This window comes from Poecile atricapillus, chromosome 4 (assembly GCF_030490865.1).
Source record: "Poecile atricapillus isolate bPoeAtr1 chromosome 4, bPoeAtr1.hap1, whole genome shotgun sequence".
NCBI lineage: Eukaryota > Metazoa > Chordata > Aves > Passeriformes > Paridae > Poecile > Poecile atricapillus.
Window position 1 is genome coordinate 31948279 of NC_081252.1, and position 22477 is coordinate 31970755.

Below are 22477 nucleotides of genomic sequence, written 5' to 3' on the forward strand. Positions count from 1 at the left end.
GAATTAGGAACAAGGCTTGAAATGTCTGTACTGCCTTTAGTGAATGCTGAAGAAAGTGAACGAGTTAATGAAGACCAGTAACAAAAACTTGTACTGCAACACCCCCGTCCCCTCAAAACCAAATAAACAAAAGGTCTGAAATTTTCATCCCTGCTGTCAGTATTTGGTTTTGGGGCAGCAGCCTTTGTGGTAGCTGTGCTGTGGTAGCAAATTGCACTCCTGGAACCTCCGAGATTAGAAACAAGCCTGAGTAGCAGACAGCTGGTGAATGTGTTTTAAAATTGTCCATTTAACCCAAGGCTGCTCCACTGAATGTTTTTTTTAACTCTTATATCTTTAGTTAGATGTGTGATATCTTTGGCCTTTCTATAGACAGACAGTATGAACTGTGTGCTGCCTTTTGATGGAGCTGCATTTTTACTCACCAGCAGTAGTATGCTGGAAATTTCTGATTCAGAAATAGGTCTTCTATAAATGATTTAACACCAGGCCATTGAAATGCATTTGTGTTTTCCTTCTTAGGGCTATTAAAGATGTAGAGAAAACATTTACCACCAAATTAATGGTTGCATTTTTGTTTTAATCCTGCAGATGGGGTTGATTTATATCTCAAAAAATATGTGCTGCAAAGAGGAATTATAACATTACACAATTTTCCAGTTGTACTTAATTTTTTTTTCATGCCAATAATTTTCATCTAGATTCTGTCTCTTTAATGTGGTGGGTTTTCTTTCTCATTAACTGTAAGGCACTGCATTTCATCCTCTGGTTTGTGTTTCTTTGTTGGCTGAAATACTTGTCTGCAGTGACTAGGAAGCTGGGAGCAGGCAGAAGGTGCTGGGGCTCTTTCTGCCATCTCCATCTCGTGGAGGGATGTAAAAGCAAAAGGGTGGCAGCTTGCCTGCAGTCTCTTGGGGAGGCAGATCTATCTGAAGAAAAAGAAATTGTGTAGTCCTACATTCAGATAGGAGAGAAGAAGATTAAATGACAGAGCAGAGATTTTGCACAATTCTGGCTGCTCTGATAAAATCTGGTTGGCTTTCCCTTGAGGATTATACAGAGATAAGCAGCATTAGCTCATTAGCACCTGCCCTTTCTCATGCTCTGATGAGTGCTTTAGCTTCGATGGCAGGTGGTGATGACAGGATTTGCTCTGATCTGGGCAGCAGTACTGGAAGTGCAGCACATCCTGAAGCCTGAGATGTTAGGCCATGTGCCATTTCTTGCAGCTGAGATTAGACTCTAGCTCAGGTCATTGATGTATTTGTGCTTAGATGTTTCTACTCGTTGTGTTTAGTGCTCTTAGTGAGTGAAAGCAACCATTAGAATCACTGCACTTAGTTTTTCAACAAATGAACTTTGTGCTCACTCCCAAAAGCACAACTCCTGAAGCAGCAGTGGAAATGAGCTTAACTGCATAATTCTGGGGAGCATCATGGTTGGGTCCTTGAAAACTGACCTGGCAAGTATGAAAAAAGTCAAGTGGTGTTTTTCAGCATGCATTCAAGTTAGGTCACTAATGATATTACTGCAACATCACAGTCATTGTAAATGTCAGTTCTCTGAAAGAAATACACATTAATGCTCTTTAGATGCTGTGCAATGTTATACTGTGTACCTTGTGGCCATCCATACACATCTCCATGTGATAAAACTGGTCTGAGCAATTCCCAGCCCTGAAATGCTCTGCACCACTTCCTGATGGAAGTTATCACTTCTTCATATATGCTCGTTGATGTGAGCAGTTGTTCAAGTGATCCTCTGACGTTCAGCCAGAAAAAAGCAAAGTTAAAAGTCATTATGTGTTTCCTGGACTATATTGGGATGTGCTTATCTCTCCCCTGGGCTGATTTGGCAGGGATCTTGTGGGTTGGGGGAAGTGGAGAGTTACTCTCCCTTTTCATCAGATGGAGAATCACCACCACCTTTATAAATATAAGACTTTATATAGTGTCATGTTTTATGCCCAGCCAGCAGCTAAGCACCACACAGCCCCTCTCTCACTCCCCACCAGCAAGTGACCAAATCAAAAGGGTAAAAGTGAGAACTCAGGACTTGAGATTAAGATACTAAAACAGGTCAGGCAAAAGCTACATGCACAAGCAGAGCGAACCAAGGAATTAATTTACCACTGCCATGGGCTTGGCTGTTATTCAGCCATTTCCAAGTAAGCAGGGTGCTATTTTCATTAGTCTCTATCCATGGGCCATTTGGTTTAATGTTGCAATGAACTCCTCTTCCTACCCCTGTTCCCTTTTGTACTCAGCCAGAGACTTCAGTCCTTTAGGATTTTGGGCTCAAAGTGAAGCCTTACCTATGTGCCACAGTCTTTTCAGGGGTGTACCTGCTGCAACACTGACATAACCACAGCCACAGGTGCTTTGAGATGCACCTGCTCCAGCATGAATGTATCCACAGCTGCTTAGGGCTGTGCTCCCATGTGGACTAATCCCCAGGTTGCATTCCTGTCAACTTGAGTTCAATGCTGCATGTCCAGTGTAGCATCACAGAAATGTCAGAGGTGGCCTGAGCATTCGCCAGCATGCCACTGCTGACATCAAAATGTTCCCATGATCAGCAGTTCAGCAAGCAGCAGAACCAAGGAGCAGCCACTAACAAGCACCAGGCTTCAGTGTGCAGTGAGGCAATCAAGCCCCATGGCAAGCCCAGGAGCCAGGCAATGAATAGCTAAACAACAATAAATTCGATCTAGCACATTCGAATCAAACCTGTCGTTATCTCAAGCCCTTCCAGCCCCACACTGGCCATCAAAAGGGCCTGTTGTGATTTAACTCCAGCTGGCAGCTAAGCACCACACAGCCACTCCTTCGCTTCCCCTGCAGTGGATGAGTGAGAAATCAGCAGGGTAGAAGTGAGAAAACATGTGGGCTGAGATAAAGACACTAAAATAGGTAAAGCAAAAGCCACACACACACACACAAGCAAACTAAACTAAGAAATTCCTTGGGAACACCACTTCCCATGCGCAGGCAGTCGGGTGTCAGGCTATCCCCATGAAAGTAAGGACTGAAATGGTGACTTGCGAAAGCAAATGCAATGATTCTTCCTGTCCCCTGCTCTTTGTTGCCCCAGTTTTATGTCCGGAGCATGACACCATATGGTCTGGAATATCCCTTGGGCCAGGTGGGATCAGGTGTCCCAGCTGTGTCCTCTCCCAGCTTCTTGCCACCCCCAGCCTTCTTGCTGGTGGGACAGGCTGAGAGGCAGAAGAGGCCTGGGCTGGTGTAAGTGCTGCTCAGCAGTCACTGAAACTTCTCTGTATCATCAACAGTGTTTCTAGCACAATCCCAAAGGTAGCCCCTATGAGCTGCTATGAACAGGGTTAACTCCATCCTAGTTGAAACTAGTACAATGTTAGACGAATTCACTTGGAAGTATATATGTACAGTATATTTATCATTTAAATTAACCATGCTAGTTGAAGAATGGTGTTTTTCTGATTTTAATTTCATATATCAAAACCTCCCTGTTTACTGGAACATAGAAAATCTAGCTGCTGAATTATTCCATGTTGCATACTTTTCTTGTATCTTTTCTCAGTGACTCTCCTGGTAATTGTTAATTGCCTCTCCTAAAGTTAGGCATGAATCCTGCACAGATCTGCCTGGCTTTCGCTGCAGATATATCCTTGCCCAATTCTGTGGTGCTACCCAGTGACAAATACATCATAGTCACGGTAGAGTTGTGGCCTGTTTAAACCCAGAAACACAAAAAAGGGTTAGAAATTAAAGTACTGCTTGCCATGGCAAAAATGTCTTTGGGTTAAGTTCCTTCCTTGGGAGATTGGTGATACATATGAACTCTGCACATCACAGTGGGTATGTCTTTCTGCACAAGTCCCCACTTTTGCATCCCAGCTTGGGGAGGAGAAGAAATGTTTTTCTGGTGTTTGTATTCATTATTCATTTTGGACTGTACCATCGGGTTATGGTCTCATGTCACTTCTTGCTGCTGTTATAATTTAAAATGTAAGAGCAACATTTAGTTTAAAAAAATCTTCATTGTTACATTGACTCTGAGGGTGTTCTATCTCAGCTGTGCAGTAATGGCATCTGGGCTGAGAACAGTCTCAACTTTATCTCAGGCTGTATTTCCAAGGAAAAAATTTGGCCTTTGGCCCTTAGAAGATAGGTGTTTGAAACAGGAGTACCTTTGAATTATGCTCTGTGGGTTTCCTCTGTGCTGCATCTGCAGCTGTGACCCAGGTGTGGGCAGCAATGCTGAGCAGAGGATGGAGGAGGCATTGCGAGTTAAGCCCTTGTGGGCAAGTGTGTCAAAAGCAGAAGGGAACAAAACTGAAACCAGCACTGGCTCTCCTGGGCTCTTTGCTGCACTTAGATGGTTAATCTAATATCTTAATGCAACACTAGGGTTGTCAGAAGCAGAGAGGAAATGCTAATGTGTATCTATTGTAGGCACAGTTGCGGTGCTGCTGATTCTGTGCTGCATCAGGAAAAAGCATTTCTTCCAAGTGATGCCCTTCAGAGCATGGCTAAAATAAAATGAACAAAAAGTTGTTACAGTTCCCACAAAGCACTTCAAAAAGTTGCCTGGAGCTCTGCATAAAAACCTCTGTAGCACATAAACAGCTCAAGATTTGCAGATCTTGTAACCCGTATTGGAAAGAATCTTCTCTTTGCATGATCAATAAGTACCCTGACTAGCACACCTGGGGAGAGCAAAGGCCCGTTTATTTCGTGTATCACTCCACTGATTTTCTGGCATGCTGTTTGTTGGGGGAGAATAGCTTGTAGGAGTGTGGTTTTGGTTATGTGGGGCAGTGATTTGAGGATGTGGTAGAAAGGAGCCTGGGGGTACGGGGACAGACACACTGTAAATAGCTTTATTTTTCTCCTATGTGGATGCATTGGAAAAGCCCACAGAAACGGGCCCATCTGCTTTTGTTTTGTTTCCTGACTGAATACTAGTGGACAAACCCAGCAATATGTTTTCCCACTTTTGAACTGTCTAAAACAAAGGGTTTTAACTGGCATCTTTTTTTATTTATAAAGGAACATTTATCTGACTTTATCAGGAATATATTGAACCTCTAGTACAAAGAGCTTGGCAATCAAAACATTTCTTCCCCCTGAAATTCCTGAGTTCTGAAGCCCAAAATGCTTTTAGATGGGAAAGCTTAGAGTTTACGTGAGTTGTGGCTGTTTTAAAAAAATGCTCTTCCTTTTTATACAGTGGGAAGAAATTGGTGAGGTGGATGAAAACTACGCTCCGATACACACGTACCAGGTATGCAAGGTAATGGAACAGAATCAGAACAACTGGCTTCTGACCAGCTGGATCTCTAATGAAGGGGCATCCCGCATCTTCATCGAGCTCAAATTCACCCTGAGGGACTGTAACAGCCTTCCAGGAGGACTTGGGACCTGCAAGGAGACTTTTAACATGTATTACTTCGAATCAGATGACGAAGATGGGAGGAACATCAAAGAAAACCAGTACATCAAGATTGATACCATTGCTGCCGACGAGAGCTTCACAGAGTTGGACCTTGGCGACAGAGTAATGAAGCTCAACACGGAGGTGAGAGATGTTGGCCCCCTAACAAAAAAGGGATTTTACCTCGCTTTCCAGGATGTGGGTGCCTGCATTGCCCTGGTCTCCGTGCGCGTGTACTACAAGAAATGCCCGTCAGTAATCCGCAACCTGGCCCGCTTCCCCGACACCATCACGGGTGCGGATTCCTCGCAGCTCCTGGAGGTGTCAGGTGTCTGCATCAACCACTCTGTGACTGAGGAGGCACCGAAGATGCACTGCAGTGCAGAGGGGGAGTGGCTGGTGCCCATCGGGAAGTGCTTGTGCAAGGCAGGGTATGAGGAGAAGAACAACACCTGCCAAGGTAAGGGTTTGCAGGGAGGGCGCCGTGCTGAGCCTCCGAGCTGATGTGCAGTCTGGGCTTTCTTCTCTCTCGTGTTCTTTGTGCCTGGTTGAGTTGACAGTGGTGGGTCAGGTTCTCACTTCCACTGGGGTTCTTTGAGTAAGTGTTACAGCAGGAAGACAGAGGCCTGGGCTGGATGTCGTGGCACTTGACACCTGGGCAGGTGCTTCTGGTGCTTACAGAGCTGTCGACAAGGAGAATCTGGCATTCTGCTGTTACCTTTGGAGCACTTACTATTGGGTCCATGAGGCAATTGTAGTCTTGTCTGTTAGCTAGCTTTATGTTATTTTTCCTCACTATCAGGGTTTCCTTATGAGTCTTACAAGACTGGTTTCTTTTTTTTTATTCTAGACTGTACCAGGGAATGTTTGAAGTTAATCTCTCTATAGAAGATGCATTTTGTTTTTTGTATTTGAAGGAGTGTGTTTTTCTGTCTTTATCACTCTATGGGGGGCTGGGTATTTGATGTGGTGTGAGTTGATTGATTTTCCTCTCTGGTAAATAATTTAATACAAAGCTACTCAGCTGTTCAGAGTTAAACTTAAAGCCCCACTGATAAAAATGCTTCCATATGTGCTGAAGTTTTCCCACAAGTAGCTGGCTTCCAAGTAGAGGTTCCAAAATTGCTGGTCAGCATAGGTCTCCTGAATCATCAGAGGCCTTGTGCAAGAGATCTAGGGTATCTAAAGCTCAAGACCTTAAAAAGAATACTTACAAAGAAGAACAGTATACTCTGAGTGTAAAATCTCATTTTATGGTTTGCCATATTACATATTTGTTTATAAAATTTGCCCTTCCATTGCAAATACATAACAGGTAGCCTAAAACTAAATTGCTTGTAAAAGAGAAGAGTAAACAAATAAAGATTTTAATACAGTTTGCTTTTTGCAAAATTAATATATATTGGTTATCAGTCACATCTTAATTGGTTTGTCTTTGCAGCCACTAGTAATGGATAGTAACAGATACTGTGGGGAAGGCAGAGGAATTCCACTTCAGCTGAAGTCTTTGTTGCATTTTCTCTTCACCTCACTCCAGACACTCATTATTGGTGTTTGTAGTGTGGTACAATGAATAGATCAGTACATATCCACAGCAAACTGTGGCCTTGATCTTTTAGTTCTCGGTCACATGCTTCTGACCCTCAAGATAGTTCAAATTTCTTCAAAGGTTGACATGGAGAGAAAATGTAGTGCTTGAGATAAATGTTTGTGTTGGAGAAACCTCTACTAAACAGCATTTGGAGTGGAATTTTTGACCAGAATAGTCTCCTTTTTCTACAGATGTAGTCAATACAGCAAAATCTGTCTTGGTTTTGCTTTTCCTGTGCTAAGAAAGATATTTCTCCTTTTAGCAGGAAAGAAGAGACTGACTCGATGTTTGATGCTGTACAATGGGGCAGCTAAGATCTACATTGTCCCAAGTTGAGGAAATATAGACTGCCAGAGACAAGGGATGTTGGTCGATAGATCTGCAAAGTTTTGCTTAATTATGGCAGAAAATAGCATGTTACAAAGTGACAAGACACTGGTTTGGTGCTAAGTCTAGACACTGAGGTCAGTCCACCTGTAAGAATTTTTGGAGGAAAGGAGTCCTTTATTGGTGGCCTTTCAAGTCCTGTCCTCTGAGGCTGCATTTCTCAAAGTACTCTTAGAGGTATCACAAAAAAACAAAACAAACAAAAAAAAGCAACTATTAAAAAACCAACTATGAACCAAACCACCAAACCCCAAAAACTACAGGTTTAAGCCAGAAACCTGAGACTGTCATTGAGGAAGATGTGCTGCCTGTAGAGGGGTTGCATCTCTGGCAGTGTTCAGGTAGCAATCCGGGGTATGCTCTCAGAAGACCTTAGAGAGTAAAGGTGCTTTCTGGTGTTGGGTGTAGGTTGGGGTTTTTTTTAAATTTGTTTTTCTTAATCAAGAGGACATTATTTGGCCTCTCAATTTATGACTGTGTTGGGTAGGCCTGTGATCATAATTAGAAAGTGTAAAGATGCTTTGTGGTGGCGTATCCCTGCCCTGTTCCTAAGGAATATCCACATAAACTGCTCTTTACCTCACCTACAGCCTGCACCCTCGACAGAATTTTTATCACTTTGTTGCTTTAGAGGTGTTAAAACCAGTAATTCCTTTTTGTGGGATAGCCCTAAATTCCACCACCAGATCAATGGGACTTGAGTGCCTATGGCAAATTCTGTTTGAGGGCCCCATTTGGATGTTCTGTGTTTAACCCAGGTCATTGTGCCAAGCGTTCCCTGCTGGCTCGCTCCAGGATACTCTGTTGATAGGAAGCATTCAGCCTTAGGCAGTTCAGGAGGTCTGTGTTCAGCATGTATGGGAATTCATGTCAATATCCAGGGTGAACAAAATGCTTTCTGGTTTGGTTGTTGTTACCTTCACAAAGATGAGATTCTAGAACAGCGAAGTTAAACTTCACATCCCTAAGCAGAGTAACACCAAGAAAGGTCCTATGTATTTGTAAATGCTAAATGGGTTTTTCTTTCACAGTCTGATTGATGCTAAGGAAATGCCCTTCATGCTCCTGGCAGACATAATGATGGCCTTGGCACTCTGCTGTGTGGCTTTCCCAAACACCTAAATCACTTCTGACCTTTGCTTTGTAAATCACTTGGGTGCATCTTGAAAGTGGTCTCCCCAGTTTGCTTTCACTTAGTAAGCAGGTTTTTCCTGACCATGCTTTGGGAAAATGTTTTCAACCCAGAAGAGCCTGCCTTTGTTTATTAAAATTTCTACTGCAAAGATGACATTTTCCAATCTCTAGTGTCACATCTGGACAGAGCAGACTACACTCTTTTATTAGAGGTGATGTAAATCTCAGTCATCCTCACAAACATATGGGAACTATTGAAATCCCTTCTGCCTACAAATCATTAATTGGCAACGATGTTCTGAATTCATCATCTTGTCAGCAGGGTTCCTGTTTGAAGAAGGCACTGACAGTAACAGCTGAGCAATTTCCCTCACTGGGGACTCTGAGGTTGTAAATATGACATGGTCTAATCTCCTTATATAATGTGCTCACTCTCTCAATTAATATAGGCAACTATGTAGTAGTTACTGTAAAAAACCCAAACTACTTGGATTTTTACACCTCCTTTGGCAACATGTTACAGTTATCTGCAAATGCTAGGGACAGCTAGAGGTAAATTGTGACTGTGTTTGGACATGTTTGTAAAGGACCAGTGTTAATGTTCATTATTCACAAGAATATATTTCTGGACTAGTTAATAAGAGAAAAGAAAGCAGTTGCTCTGTGAGTTTCTATGCTGGTTTCCAGAGTGGTGGTTTGGTACCACTAAAGGACTGATGGTTATGGACTTTGCCTCAGTTCAGCTGATGCTTTCTGGATGGATCCTTGAGGAAAATGCACATTTTCATGTCTGCTTCGCCTGTTTCAAGTCTCGTAATGTCAGTACTCAACCAAAGCTGAGGGCCAGATCCCAAAATGCTGTAAAAATTGGTGTGGTGCCACTGACATTTCTGCCTTTACCCATTTGTGGGCTTGACATAAAAAAAAAAAAAAAGTCTGCCCAGTCTCTGCTTTCCATTTTCCTGCACTGGCATGGGTGAGTTTCATTGTAACTTCAGTTTTAGTTGTTTACTGTAAATAGCAGTGCTCCCCACTGGGGTTTGTGTAGGAAATTAATACCATGACAAGGGCACCTTCCTGCACTTGTCTTTGTATTCATCCTCACCTTCAGCCCAATATGTTTTCAGTGAGCAGCAAGAAGTGTTTACTTTAATGCCTTTAAAGACAGTTCAGCCTGTGCAACTGGAAGAGAGGGGATGTTGACAGGTTAAGCTAATGAGAGCCAAACATACTTGCAGTGGTGAGGTCCTGCTAATGTCCAGTGGGCTGCAGACCAGCAGCTGCAAATGCAATAGATTTTGCAGAGCCTGATCTTTTTTCAGATGACTTCAGATCTGAAGCACAAATTAATTAAATATTTGAGTAAAGAAAAAATGGAAGAAAAGAAAAACTGCACAGAAGGAGAGCCAAAGTGAAAAGGTGAGTAATGAGTTCAGGAGGTCATGACGCTCTCCTTTCCTGAGAGCTGCCACTTGAAGAGACATCAAAAGGAGTACAATTGGTTTTAGCTAGCTAGAAGGTACAGACAAGGTTACAGATGTTAGATGTGGACAAAATAATGGAGGAAAACTCAGTGATATCTTTCTTCACCCTTGCTGTTTTCTGAGGAAGAACACTGAAATGGAGGGCTGAAGGAAAGATGAGTTGGGGTATTGTTTGTGGCATTAGAAAGGAGCTGCTGCCAGAAAAAAAATCCTGGATTTTTATTTTTTTTTGTAAAACACCTCCAGAATGTTCAAGCCCTTCTGCTGTCTTAAATATTGATGTTTGTTTGATTATTTTTCCTTTAATCAACTTTGCTGAACATACCTCAATGCATTTACAAAACCATATTTATTTTTGCTGATTGTTCATTACTTGTGTTGTGATTCAGCTGAACTCTTGCCAAGAGAAATGATTTTCTTACAGAAAACAAGGGCTGCAGAAAAACCTTGTTCACAGGTCTTTTATTTCGGACTTAATTAAAACTAATTGACATCTAGCTTATGTAGTTTAGAAGTTTACCTGCTGAATCAGTTCTTGGATGATTTTGTTGCTGGCTGATTGGGGTGAAGCAGAGCTACTCATCTTCCTCCTGAAGCGGAGCAATCAGTGCAGACGGTTGGAAGGCACTTTCCCAGAGCAGTGATTGCCATCTCGTTGATCAGCCACTAGAAGGATATTCAGAGGCAATTGTTTATCTACAGCTGTGCAGGAGCAAGCAGGCAGAGGCAGTGACCCTTGGCTGGTGAGGAGCAGACGGCACCATCTGTGGAGAGATGGGAGACAACTGAGGACAATGTAGGGATGGCAGAGCCATGCTTTACGACTCTTGTGTTTCTGAGTCTGCACAGCAGCTATCCCAGAGGATATTATTATTATTTATTCCAGAGACTTGGGAATAAAACAGATAGCTGATACCACAGTAAAGAAAACCCTGTGTATTTGCATGTTATGTGTGGTTTTCTCAGGTGACACAGTGCAGCATCCCAACCACTGCCTTCCCTATCCCCTTATTTCTAGAAATGGAAAGATGCTGCCGCACAGGTAACCTTATTTTGAAACTTGGTCTTTTACTCCAGTGCAAACAGTGTTTCTGTTTTACACCTGATATAGCTGCAGTAGAGGAGCAACTTTTCTTCAGTCCATTCCACAACTTGCCTGGCTCTGTGCCTCATGTTAGCTGAATTCTCTCTCTCTACTCCTTGTTACCTGTGCTAGAAAGGCAATGTACTGCTAAATCCTGCCTGTCTTGTGGGAGACTTCCCAGCTGGGACTCAGCTGGATAAGGCAAGTGTGCTTTTACCCTTGCAGTGGAGTGGAAAGGAAGCAAAGTCCAGGGATAAAAAAAATAAACAACTAAAAACTCTTTTTAATTGTTCTACTGGGAGGTGATTACATGGCAAGAAAAACATTGATGGAAATATTTGGTATATGGAGAATACTGAATTTGGAAATAGAGTTGCTCCTCCAGGGAGTTCTTTGCCCATCATTCATACTTCTTGTGCGTTTTCCTGATTAAAACCAAATTGGCTGGGAGTATAGCAGGCTAGGTGTTTATATAATTATGAGCTGAAGTACCTAGTTAATTTTAATTAGTCACAAACCCAGCCAATGTCAGAATAGCTGAGTTCTTGGCCACACAGTGTGTATTCTCTTTTCAAATGTGAAGAAAGTCGCTTGAATGCAAAATGCATTTGTCACTGGAGGGAGAATGGGTTTTATTCTGTAGAGAGGTGTATGCATGTATATATTTAGGTGTTTTGTTCTGCAGCTGAAATAATTAACGAGAGCAGGGAAATGTTTTGCACAGATCAAAACTGTATTGCAACAGGACTGATTAGATATTACTTTTTGTTTTGTTTTGTGTGTGCATATTTGACCTCCTTATTATAGGAGGCACAGTGTCCATCTTTGTGCAATACTTTATTCTTTACTAATGAGCTGTAACTTTCTGCACTGCCTTGTATGCCCATAACCCCAGTGACTGAAGCTCCTTTCCTTGTTCTGCAGCAATGCTTTTAGGCTGCTGCTTTGACCAACTTAACCTTCCTGTTCTTTGCAGCCTGGCTGCTGTGCAGTCACCTTTCAGAAGGACAGTTAAGAAGTACTTTATTCCCTTCACAAAGTATAGATTGAGTAGTGTAAATAAAATAAGGTTTGGAAATGGCTTCAGAAGTGTGAACTGTGAAGGTCATGTTTGCTTCTTAGCCATAAGATATTTTGGGAGGGTATGCTTTTTAGTCTGGTCCTAGATAACTAAATGATATTTACTTGAATGGTGCCTTTGTTTGGTTTTATCATTGTTGAAGATATTGTATCCATGGGTAGATTAGGGAATTTATTAAATTATGGGATGGCAGAGGTGTTGCAGGACAAAAGGAGTGTTGGCCATGGTGTGGTTAGATTCCTTTGCTTGCCACCTTCGACTTTGAATGGCTTGGAAACAGCTCACTTATTAATTGTGGTTTTTAGAAACAATTAAGGACTCTGGAGAAACACTGAGGATAAAGTGCATGAATGCTTGTTGGCAGTGCAGTGAATTTAATTGCCTTGATTTAAGATCCGGCTGTCCCCAGCTGCCCACTCTGCCCCAGTGCTGGAAGCTGCTGCTGGCTCTGCAAAACTGGATAGTTTGCCCATGACTGATGTGATCAGGGCTTGTCTCGGATGTCCTGGCCTGGGAGCACTCTCCCTAGATGGTGATCTCTAGCAGAAGGGTGGCTGCAACCACTTGAACTGCCAAGGGTCTGCTAGAGCTCGTTTGTCAGAACCTTCATTCCACCTAATTTATATGGCATATTAAAATGAAGTGGTACTATTGTTTTGCTCATAATTTGGGTTTTCAGTTTTGTATTTCTCATTTAGAAACACTTAGCAGTAGTTAATGATGTGTTGACATTTCAATAATAAGCTTTCCTCTCCGCATGCTTTACATCTTGACCATTTTCACTTACTCTGGTTTAAAATGGAGGTTGAAATCCAGGCTTCACAAAAGCAGGCTACGATTGTGCCTTATATGGACAGATTCACAGCTTACATTTTATGTTATTTCTTTAGCTGAATAAACTTTTATCCTTTACAACGTAAGTGTTCAGTAGAATGAAGTAAAAGCAAAGAGACTGTGATACATAGGTGTGTAGAAAGAGTTGAATCTGCTCTTCGTGATAAATACCCATATATTTTGCTGAAAGATTGCTCATTTTCTGTCACTGAAGAAGTTAATAATATAATAATAATAATATAATATAGACAGAATTGTATGTATGAACAACACAGGGTTAAGATTGTACTGAACATGTTTCTGATGATCTTCCATTCTTTATTTCCCTTAGGGTGGTTAAGAGGTTTATAATACTAGAGCAAACTCATAGGGGTAGGTGTTACATAAACCCCAAAACGTACATGTAAAGCAGATTAGAGGAAAAAAAAAACCAAAACCCTAAGACAAAAGAGGCAATTCCAGGCTTGTGGATGTCCCTTACTACTTTCATACATCTGGTATTTATAAATTGATGTCCTTAAAAAAACCAAAAAACAGCTGAAGTTTGAAGAACTAGGATTTAAGATGACAACTTTCTTCTCACTGAAAATGACAGTCAATCAATTTAATGCCAAGAAAAATTTTACTCCCTTTTTCCTGAAAATTCAAGCTTTAAGAGCTGCAGATAAATGACATTATCAGTACAAACCCCCTGGCTGGGGGGGTGAAACAAGACTATCCCTGCCTGTGTGCCTCCTCGTGCCACCCACAGTTATATTCCTGGAAGCAGGATGGGTGGGAGAGGATACACATCAGCACAGTATCTTCACCTGCATCTTCATGGTCCTGGTAGAGCCCGCTGTGGTAGTGATGGTGGTGGGCTCAGCTTCCCTGATGGCTTTACCTGACCAGTGTGACACTGGAGGTAGAGCTGACTTGAGGTGTGAGCCATTCCTGCAGTGACACTTGGAGGGGTATCCTGAGCCAGGTCCTCATGGTGGACTTTGACCAGCTTATGGTAGTTTTGCTGCCACTTGAGGAGTGAGAGTTTCAGTGTGAGGAAAGAAATAGTTAATGCAGACTATTAAAATTGCTTCCAGGTCATGTGAAGGGCTTTCCTCTGTTGGATCTTGAACTACCCACTTCGTGAAGTAGGTCAGAGTCACTATTCCTGGTTTTACAAATGACAGCAGCCTTGGGCTGGAGGCTGAGTTATTCAGTGCCATTCAGAGACTAGAACCTGAACCAGGATTTTGGGCATCAGTGCTGTACTTGATCTCGTGTACTCTTTTTATGCTCTTAGACTAACCTAAAACCCTTTTAAGATCATTCATCCCCAGGTGGATTCATTGGGAAATAACAATGAAATTAACATTCCTCTAGAGATGGAATTTGAACAGAAATTGTCATTTCAAAAGGCTTGCTTTTGTACCTGTTAGATGCTTTCTTTCAAAAAAACAACTTGGCCTGGAGGTGCATTTTCTGAACAGGACTCTCACATCAACTAGAGGCTCTGCCTAGTATGGCAGCTGTGCCAGGGAATCCATCTCTGCCCAAGGGTCCATTTCACTGCCAAAACCTCAGCATTATTGAGTGCCAGACCCTCTGCATATATGTAAAGAAGCATCCCCTGCCCCAGCAGACTGTCCAGTCCCTCTTCCTGGGTGTGACTGGTATTGAATAATGTGAGCCTGTCTGGGGAGCCAGCATGATCTTTGTTGAGCTCCAGGTGACGGTTTCCACCCGAGTGAAATGACTTGTCTCCAGTGTGGGCTGGAGAGTCTCTCTGGTACAGCACCAATCCCACAAATAAGGCTTTAGAGGGCTTACACCCAGTTGGACACTCTGTCATCCTGTTGCAATGGTGACAGAGGTCACAGTGTTGCCTTCGAAAGCTGCCTGGAAATGAAGCTTTTTAATCACTGCAGAGCATGGGGAACGCGCTAATTTGTAATTTGGCGGAAGCAACCTGGGGGCTGCAGCTTCCCAGCTCCAAACTTCTCAGATAACTCACAGCCCAGGCAGTAATACAGCTAGGACTGTGGACTTCATTACTGCTGGGGCTCTGCGCAGGTTCAAGAAGTGACAGCAGTGTTGGAATCTTGGGACAGGAGCCAGTGTTTTATTAGTATAAATCCAAGTCAAATGGGCATGTTAATTACTGGAAAAAATTCACAGCAGGGAGGAAGAGGTCCAGGATGATGGGGAGATGCCATGGATAGTTGCCAAGGTTCACAGATGCCCTGTGACCCTGTGCTGCTGGGATTTCCTGCATTGCAATGGTTGACTTGCAGCAGACTGAGTGTTGTCACTGCAGGCTGCAGTGTCTAGAGCAAAGTGCCTGCAGAGGGAAGTTCAGGCAAAAATAGCTTAAGGCTCCCAGGGTACTGTGGCAGAAACAATCATGGGACCATCCAATACCAAGTCAGATATTGGTCAGGGCATTTGTAGGCATGTGAGTGTGCTGGTGAGCAGACAGGTGGTGGGATTTTACTCTTCCTGTGCTACCTGATTTTGGGTCTGCTTTTTTGCTTGAGCACTTGATGCTCTTTCACTGCCAGAGCAGATGATCAGCAAGAGACTTTTTCTAGAGGTGAAATGTGTGGAAATGGCTACAAAACTTTGAATAAAAAGGCAGGTGTCTGCCTCATAAAATAATCTGTCCCTCTCTGCCTAACCAAAGTCCTCAGTCAGGCTCAGATGAAAGCTTTTCTCCCCTCCCTGGGCACAAGACTGGCCTATATTATTTATTTATTTGTAAAGCATTTTTTTTATTAAAAAAATTTTTTTAGAAGAGCTTTTATGTTATTTCCCTTTGCTTTCACAGTTCAAGCATGATTTAATGTGTCAAAACTAGTTTGCTTAGCTGTCCTTGATTGTCTTGCATACTTCCACTAAAACAGGGCAGTCATCCTTCGAGGCATTGCTGCTGCCCAGACAAATGAAGTGTCACGGCAGCTAGGACCTGCTCATGTGTTGTGACAGCAGTAGCATCCTTCAACACAGCCGTCAGCAGGGAATTTAGATGGGGGTAATGCCTACAGATATGGTTTGGGTCAGGGCAGCATGGGCCCACACAGGCAGATGTGGAGACAGGCTTATGCTCGAGAGACTTAATCGATCATTCATGTGTAAAGGCATCTTGGTCCAGATTGAGAGTCTAGCTAGTACTGGAGAGAGAAAGAAACCATCCTGTTGGTGCCTGCACTAGTGAGCCTGGCAGAAATAACACTGAGAGACCTTGCTGCAGGGTAGTGCTGCCAGACTGATATATCTGGGTGCAGGTTTCCTGGCAGAAATGAGTTGCAGTGTGATCTTTTGCATAGTCAGTGGGGATTTTGTCATTGATTTTGGTGGGAGGGAGATGATAATCCTTTATGATGTGTTAACTAAATTATTTCCTGGCCTAGAGCTTTATTAAGTGTTGCACTGACTGCCAGAAGAACACAGCCTATAGGAAAGAAATTCAGTTCATGATATTGGCGTAATTCAGACCTATTTGTCAGCAAGTGGTCTGATCCTGATCTCTTCCAAACTTCCCAAATGTCTATTTCTGGCATTTTGTGGTTGTCTTTTTCTCATCTAATGCAGGGGGACACAGGCTAAAGTTCATCTACCTGCTTCTGCACGCTTGTCTATTGAAGAGAATAAGGAAGAAATTTTGAGTCACTTCTCACTGTAATTAGTTTAAAATGGCATAGCAACCCTTGAGCCTGGCTGCAGGACATGGTCCATCATAGGAAGTCTTCCCTAAGGTGCTGCTGTGTGCTCAACTGAGCAAAAGCTCTGCACTTGGCATCCTCATCATTGATGTGTTCAGGCTCTTGTCTCCTGGATGCATCAGTAACACAGTCAGTGCTCAGCAGTCAGGTCAGACATCTCCTGGTGTGTTTCTGCTGGGGTGTGTGGGATGGCTGCCAGCTGGAAATCTGGTGCTCGGGGACTAGTGAAATGGTTGTGTGAGTCTGTTATTGACTGAGCTCTGAGCGTGGCTAATGGCATTGACAAGTTGTGTCATCCTGATGGTGAAGGCATTGGGTCATGCACTGGCTCTGAAATGTAGTATGTTTAGTGCACTGGTAGATGGGGGGGAAGTGCCCCTGCCAAATCCTGCCCTTCCAAAATATTGTGAGACTGTTTGATTTGGTGGCTTCTTCTTTTATTCTGCTTTGTTTGTTTGTTTGGGGCATTTTTTGCTGTAGGTTTAGTTTGTTGTTGGCTTTTTTCCCCAATAAAAGACTATGCTAGATCAGACCTTGGTGTGTAAAACACTGGCCAGTTTTGTCCAGGGACTTGATTCCATGACTCTGTAAACTGACACAAAAAGTGCTTGTTTTTTATCACTTAGCATTTTTATCAAGATGCCTGTGCATGACTCCTTCTGTGTCTTCAGTCATTCAGGTATGTGCGAGGTATTTCACTGTGCATTGTGGGCACTGTGCACACAGCTAAAAACACAATGCCTCTAATGTGGCATCTGTGTTTAATACCATCCATAGCTCTGGGCTAAGAAGAAAATGAGTATTTTACAAGAGCAGCAAAACCAGCCCAAACTAGACTGAATGTTTTCAGATGGAGAGGCATTTGCTCTTAGGTTGGAGGCACAAAAGCAGCAGCTTAAAGTTGTGGTGTTCATTTTCAGTGAGCTTACTCTAAGTATTTTGCCACTCTGTATGGGAAGAAGCAGAGGCAGCACAACAGTCACACTGCAGTTCTGTCTGTAGGACTGGGTGTGCATTGTGGGATTTAGTGGGGGGCACCATGCTATTGCTTGTGTGCTGCTGGCAGGTAGGTGAGGGCCCATGGAAAGCTGAGCCAAAACATTTCTGGTCATGGAGTCACCTTCAGTGTTTTGTCCTACGTATGTGTATGACAACAGTGTGGGCTGTGAATGCAGAGAAACAAAAATACTCTTGAAAGTTTATTGAGCAAAAGCTTCTGGTTTAACAAATTCAAGTTTTACATGTTTCAAAGACTGATTTCCAGATGCCATTGGGAAGAGTGTCAGGCCACATTCAGATTAGCCTTTTTGTTCCGTAATATCTTACTGGAGTGCAAGGTTAATTAGTACCATAGGCAATATGCATTATTCATCCCAGCAATCAGGCTTTTTTTCTGTTGGTCTGTTGTATGCTGCAAATGTCTTCCCTTCCAATAACAAATCTTTGATATATCATTTTCAAATTTAATCCTGCCAGATCATATTTGTGATATATAAATTATCTGGGCACTCTGATACTGATGGAAAATATTTCAGGTGTCAAAAGTACTATAGTTTTAATGTTTAACTCCTGGCTTGCTTGGGCATAGACATGAAGGACCGTGGGAGATACAAGATGATTTTATTAATGCCCATCTTCAACCTGCCCCAGACTGAGTATTGCACTTGTTTATAGCATTAGTGTTTTCAGTGCTAATTGTCAGCACTTTCATTGCAGGCATGAAATGCTGAAGCTGTGTTGCTGCTGTGGTACTGTAGCTGCTTGCAATACCTCAGCACAGATCTCAAGCATCTCCATGGATGTTTGTGGCAGGGGAAGGCTCTTTGTAGCACGGTTTCTTCAGACAGAAGGGCTAAATGTGAGGTGCTCTTGGCTACTTGCAGTGCCAGGGTCCCTGCCCAGCTCTAGGGTACCATGTGGGCTGTCAGCACTGGCTGACGGGTTTACAGGTCTAGCAGTCTGTGGTTTTCACTTGCAAGGAGTGTTTGTGGTGCAGAGGCATTTGCCTTTCTTAGTTGGAGAAAGCAGCACGACCTCATCCTCAGCTGGTGGTGTGTCCACTAGAGAAGAGTGAAGCAGGAGGAGAAGGTGTTACACAGTGAAGTGACTCATCTGATCCTTGCTCTTTTTCACCCCTGGGGTCCTGCTGCCTTCTTTGTCCAGCATTCAGGAGTCTGAGTCAATCCCACTTCCTGATATTACTGTGTTGAAGATGCCTGGCATAGCTTCCAGAGCAGCACTTGGAAAACATGGTGATCCCTCTCTGCCCCCACACCTACTGAAAGAATAATATTAGTCTGAAAGATCTCTGGGACGTGTTTCACTGCTGCTTTCAGGCTCTGATGTTTCACCCTGGCTCCCTTCTGGAAGAGTGTTCCAGCCTTCTGTCAGCTGTACACATATGTATGAAAGTGTATGGATAGGTATTGGGAGGGAGAACTGGGACATGAAACTGAGTGACTTGCCAAAGGTCCCACAAACCAATTTTAATGCAGCTAGGAGGCTCAGGCTTCCTGCTTCTGCCACCCTTGCTTCAGGATCATTGGCAATTTCTCTCATTTCTCTTGCTGTCCTGAAAGGATTTGAGCATGAACTTCCTTTCTAACATAAGATGGGGTAGCCTCCTTGCACAGCTGGGCATGTCCTGCAAAGTGATGTTGTGCTCTCAGGGCCCCAGGGGAGTAACTTGAACTGACGTGGCTGGAGGATAAATATGGCAGGTTTCTACCTTAAATAGCCTGTGGCAACAAATCCACTGCACAGGCAAGGAATGCTCGAGATTCCTTTGTGTTCAAATCTGCATGTAAATATTTTCCGGCAACCCTGAGTCACTTCCCTTCTGCCCCCCTTGTTTTGTATGTGCATTGTTCTCCCCTCCTGACTTTCCCTTTAGGAGGAGCCCTCTTAGGTGGCTGCTTTTCTGCTTGCCTCCTCCCGGCTGGCATGGAGGGGAATCCCAGGGGCACGGTTTTCACAGTGGAATGCAGAACACAAGGTTTGGTTTGTGTCAGATAACAGAAGAGGAACACATGCTCTGAAAGCGAGTACCCCTGGTGTGTCCAGGGCTTTCTGGGGCACTTTGGAAACAGCTTTTTAGCAAGAACAGGCAGGTGGATAAATGCCCAAATTACACTTATCTGTCAGACAGCTAGCATATGTCTGTGGCCTTTGATTTAGATGCTGTTGTGACATAAACAAATGAGCAGTCACAGGGCTGTAAAGAGGTGATGATGAGTATTATTTTTTTCTCCTGATTATTACCCACTGCTTTGAAACAAGTAGTTGAGATTCTTGTCAAGAGACCTTTGCTCTTGTGTAAAACTGCATTTATAGAGTAATTCTGATTGCTACCAGTTAAAAAGGAATAGACACAATGTTTCCTTAAAAGTTAGTTGTAGGCAACAGAATAATAAGTAAAATGTACCTAAAGTATAATTATGTAAATCACCAAGAGTGGAATGGCTTTATCAGCTTGGTCTTTGAGTCACATCAATAACTTATGAGCTTTGATAAATGTGCAGTGTATATATCCTACTTTGTAGCACACTGTTACGACACAAAGGCGAAGGAATCTAATTTTTTGAATAATATCTGAGGACAAACTCAACAATTCACAGCATTCAGTGGTGTATAAATTTAGTGTCGTGTTGTAAATCATCGTGGTTGAAGGTATTAACGAGAGAAAATCTTCTGCAGATGCTGCATCCATAGATCTCTGAAATAGCTTGTGGGGGCAAACACTACATTATGTGGCTGATAAATAATAGAAGAGCTTCACTCCCTCTCCTCCTCTCCCTTTTCTTAGGTTTACATGACATGGCCAATGCTTGGAAAAAGTAGAATGGTGTTGAGTCTGTACCAGAATGTAACAAAAGCCATAGTTTTTCCAGAGAAAAGTTGCATTTCTGTTTTGGAGCAGGTGGTCTATATGTGTGTGAGTCTGAAGGCAAGGAAAAGCTATTTATTGCCACAACTGTCTGACCCTGTGAGTAGTGAAAGACCCATGGAATCAGAGAGTATGCATGGGAGGGGAAAAAGCCCATCATTTTTGCTTCAGCCACACAGATATGATCAGCCACTTGAGAATCTGCCTCTGTTTCAGATGTCCTTAAGCACACAAACAACAGGTACACCTGAGGCTGTGCCCAAAGGAGGGGAGGTCTGTCCCACTGATGGGGCATTTGGCAGGTGTTGTGGATAATCTGTTGTACCTGTACCTGTAATTAGATCTGATAAATGTTTTACATCTTCTTGTTAAAGGGTGTGGTGTAGGTGCTTGGTGGGACTGACCTGCAATTTCCTGAAAATGACCCCATAAACTCAGGTTTATCTTTCCTTTTTTTATTTTTTTGGGTTTATGTTTGTTTGTTTGTTTGTTTGTTTGTTTGTTTTGGACTCTGCTTTGATAGTTTATTTTCAAATGGCAGCAAGAAATTAAAGTCTCCCAGATGCTTTTAAAATGACCATGTTTGAAAATATTTTGAATCTTCATTTCTTAAGGAAAAATATCAGGTCCTGCTGTAAATAGCTTGTTTGTGTTTTATAAAAGGCAATGAAGAAATGTGGGATTTCCTGGGCTATAAAACAGCAACAACATAAATGTTAGTAGCATTAACATGTGGCTTTTTCAAACACAAGGGAGTTTTGCAGGTGATGATGAAGAAAAAAGGACTGAGCAGTCAGTCTCAGCTATCCTTCTTTTATATTTGCCTTTCTGGGATGGAATTTCCAGGGCTTTTGTCACCAGATCAGATATCTCTTGTACCTTGGGGATGTCATTATCTTCATTCTGTAATGGGGAGCAAAACAAAGAAAGGAATTGCCAAAATCATGTTTCATTCAGTGGAAAATAAGGCTTCCCAATCTCCCTACTTTCTAAACTGCATGCCTGTGCGGATGCATGACTGCTATTCCTCCTCATTAGTGAGTGTAGGCATGTGTCTTCTGTATTTTAGCTGATCTTAAGTGACTCGCTTTCCTGGCAATAGCTTCAGTGATGTGATTTGTCATTTACAGTTGAGGGTTTTTTTTCCATATACGTAGGGCAGGATTTCAGCTGTAGCTCAAACACTTGATTACGTTTTATATCAGATGTTCTTGCAGTCTACAGGATATTCTGAACTAGAGTAGGAAAGCTAGAGGCAGGACAACATCATCAGTATATGAGAATTGAATTTGTTATGTCTTAAGCTATTGGAGAAATAAGAGATCTTTAAAATGTAGAAATTCCACTACAGAGTACATAGTATTATTGAACTATATCTGTATCTTCTCTTCTGGACAAGGCTGGATTAAATATCTTGCTCTTTGCTGACTTAGTAAAAAGGGTAATTTGCAGCCTTTTCTGCTGAAGCACCAGATCTGAATACATGTTCCAGTGTTTGCTTTAAAATAGCATGCCACTGTGCATGGTGTTTCTACATATTTAATTATCTCTTGGAAAGAGAGTGAAAGTGGATCCATGCCTTACAAAGCAACATGCCTTTGTGACAACAGGACAAGATCTCTTCCCTTCAAGTAAAAATGAAACCAAAGGCTCTTTTTGACTTAGTGCAAAACTGGCAATCTACTGTTTAGACAAAACCTCTCAGACTTGCAGCTCCTGCAGCCAAAACATACAAGCGCAAAGTCTCCAATAAGTGATAATTAATTAGCGTGTAGAAGTGAATCCTGCTGTGAGCCTTCGGTCCCTTCAGTTAAACTGTTTTATAATGTAATGCTATCAAGATATTTCATTGTACACAGAAAAGAAAAAAAAAATCA

At 42.6% G+C, this 22477-nt stretch overlaps 1 protein-coding gene across 10 annotated transcripts in view; it reads left to right on the top strand.

The window, feature by feature from the left end:
- The window catches only part of EPHA5 (EPH receptor A5), a 210898-nt gene that overhangs the window by 38456 nt on the left and 149965 nt on the right, over positions 1-22477 (top strand). For all 10 annotated transcript variants that reach the window (XM_058837670.1, XM_058837668.1, XM_058837669.1 and 7 more), the window contains exon 3: positions 5215-5878. In XM_058837670.1, coding sequence (XP_058693653.1) covers positions 5215-5878 — 664 coding nt within the window. The remainder of the gene's footprint in view (positions 1-5214; positions 5879-22477) is intronic.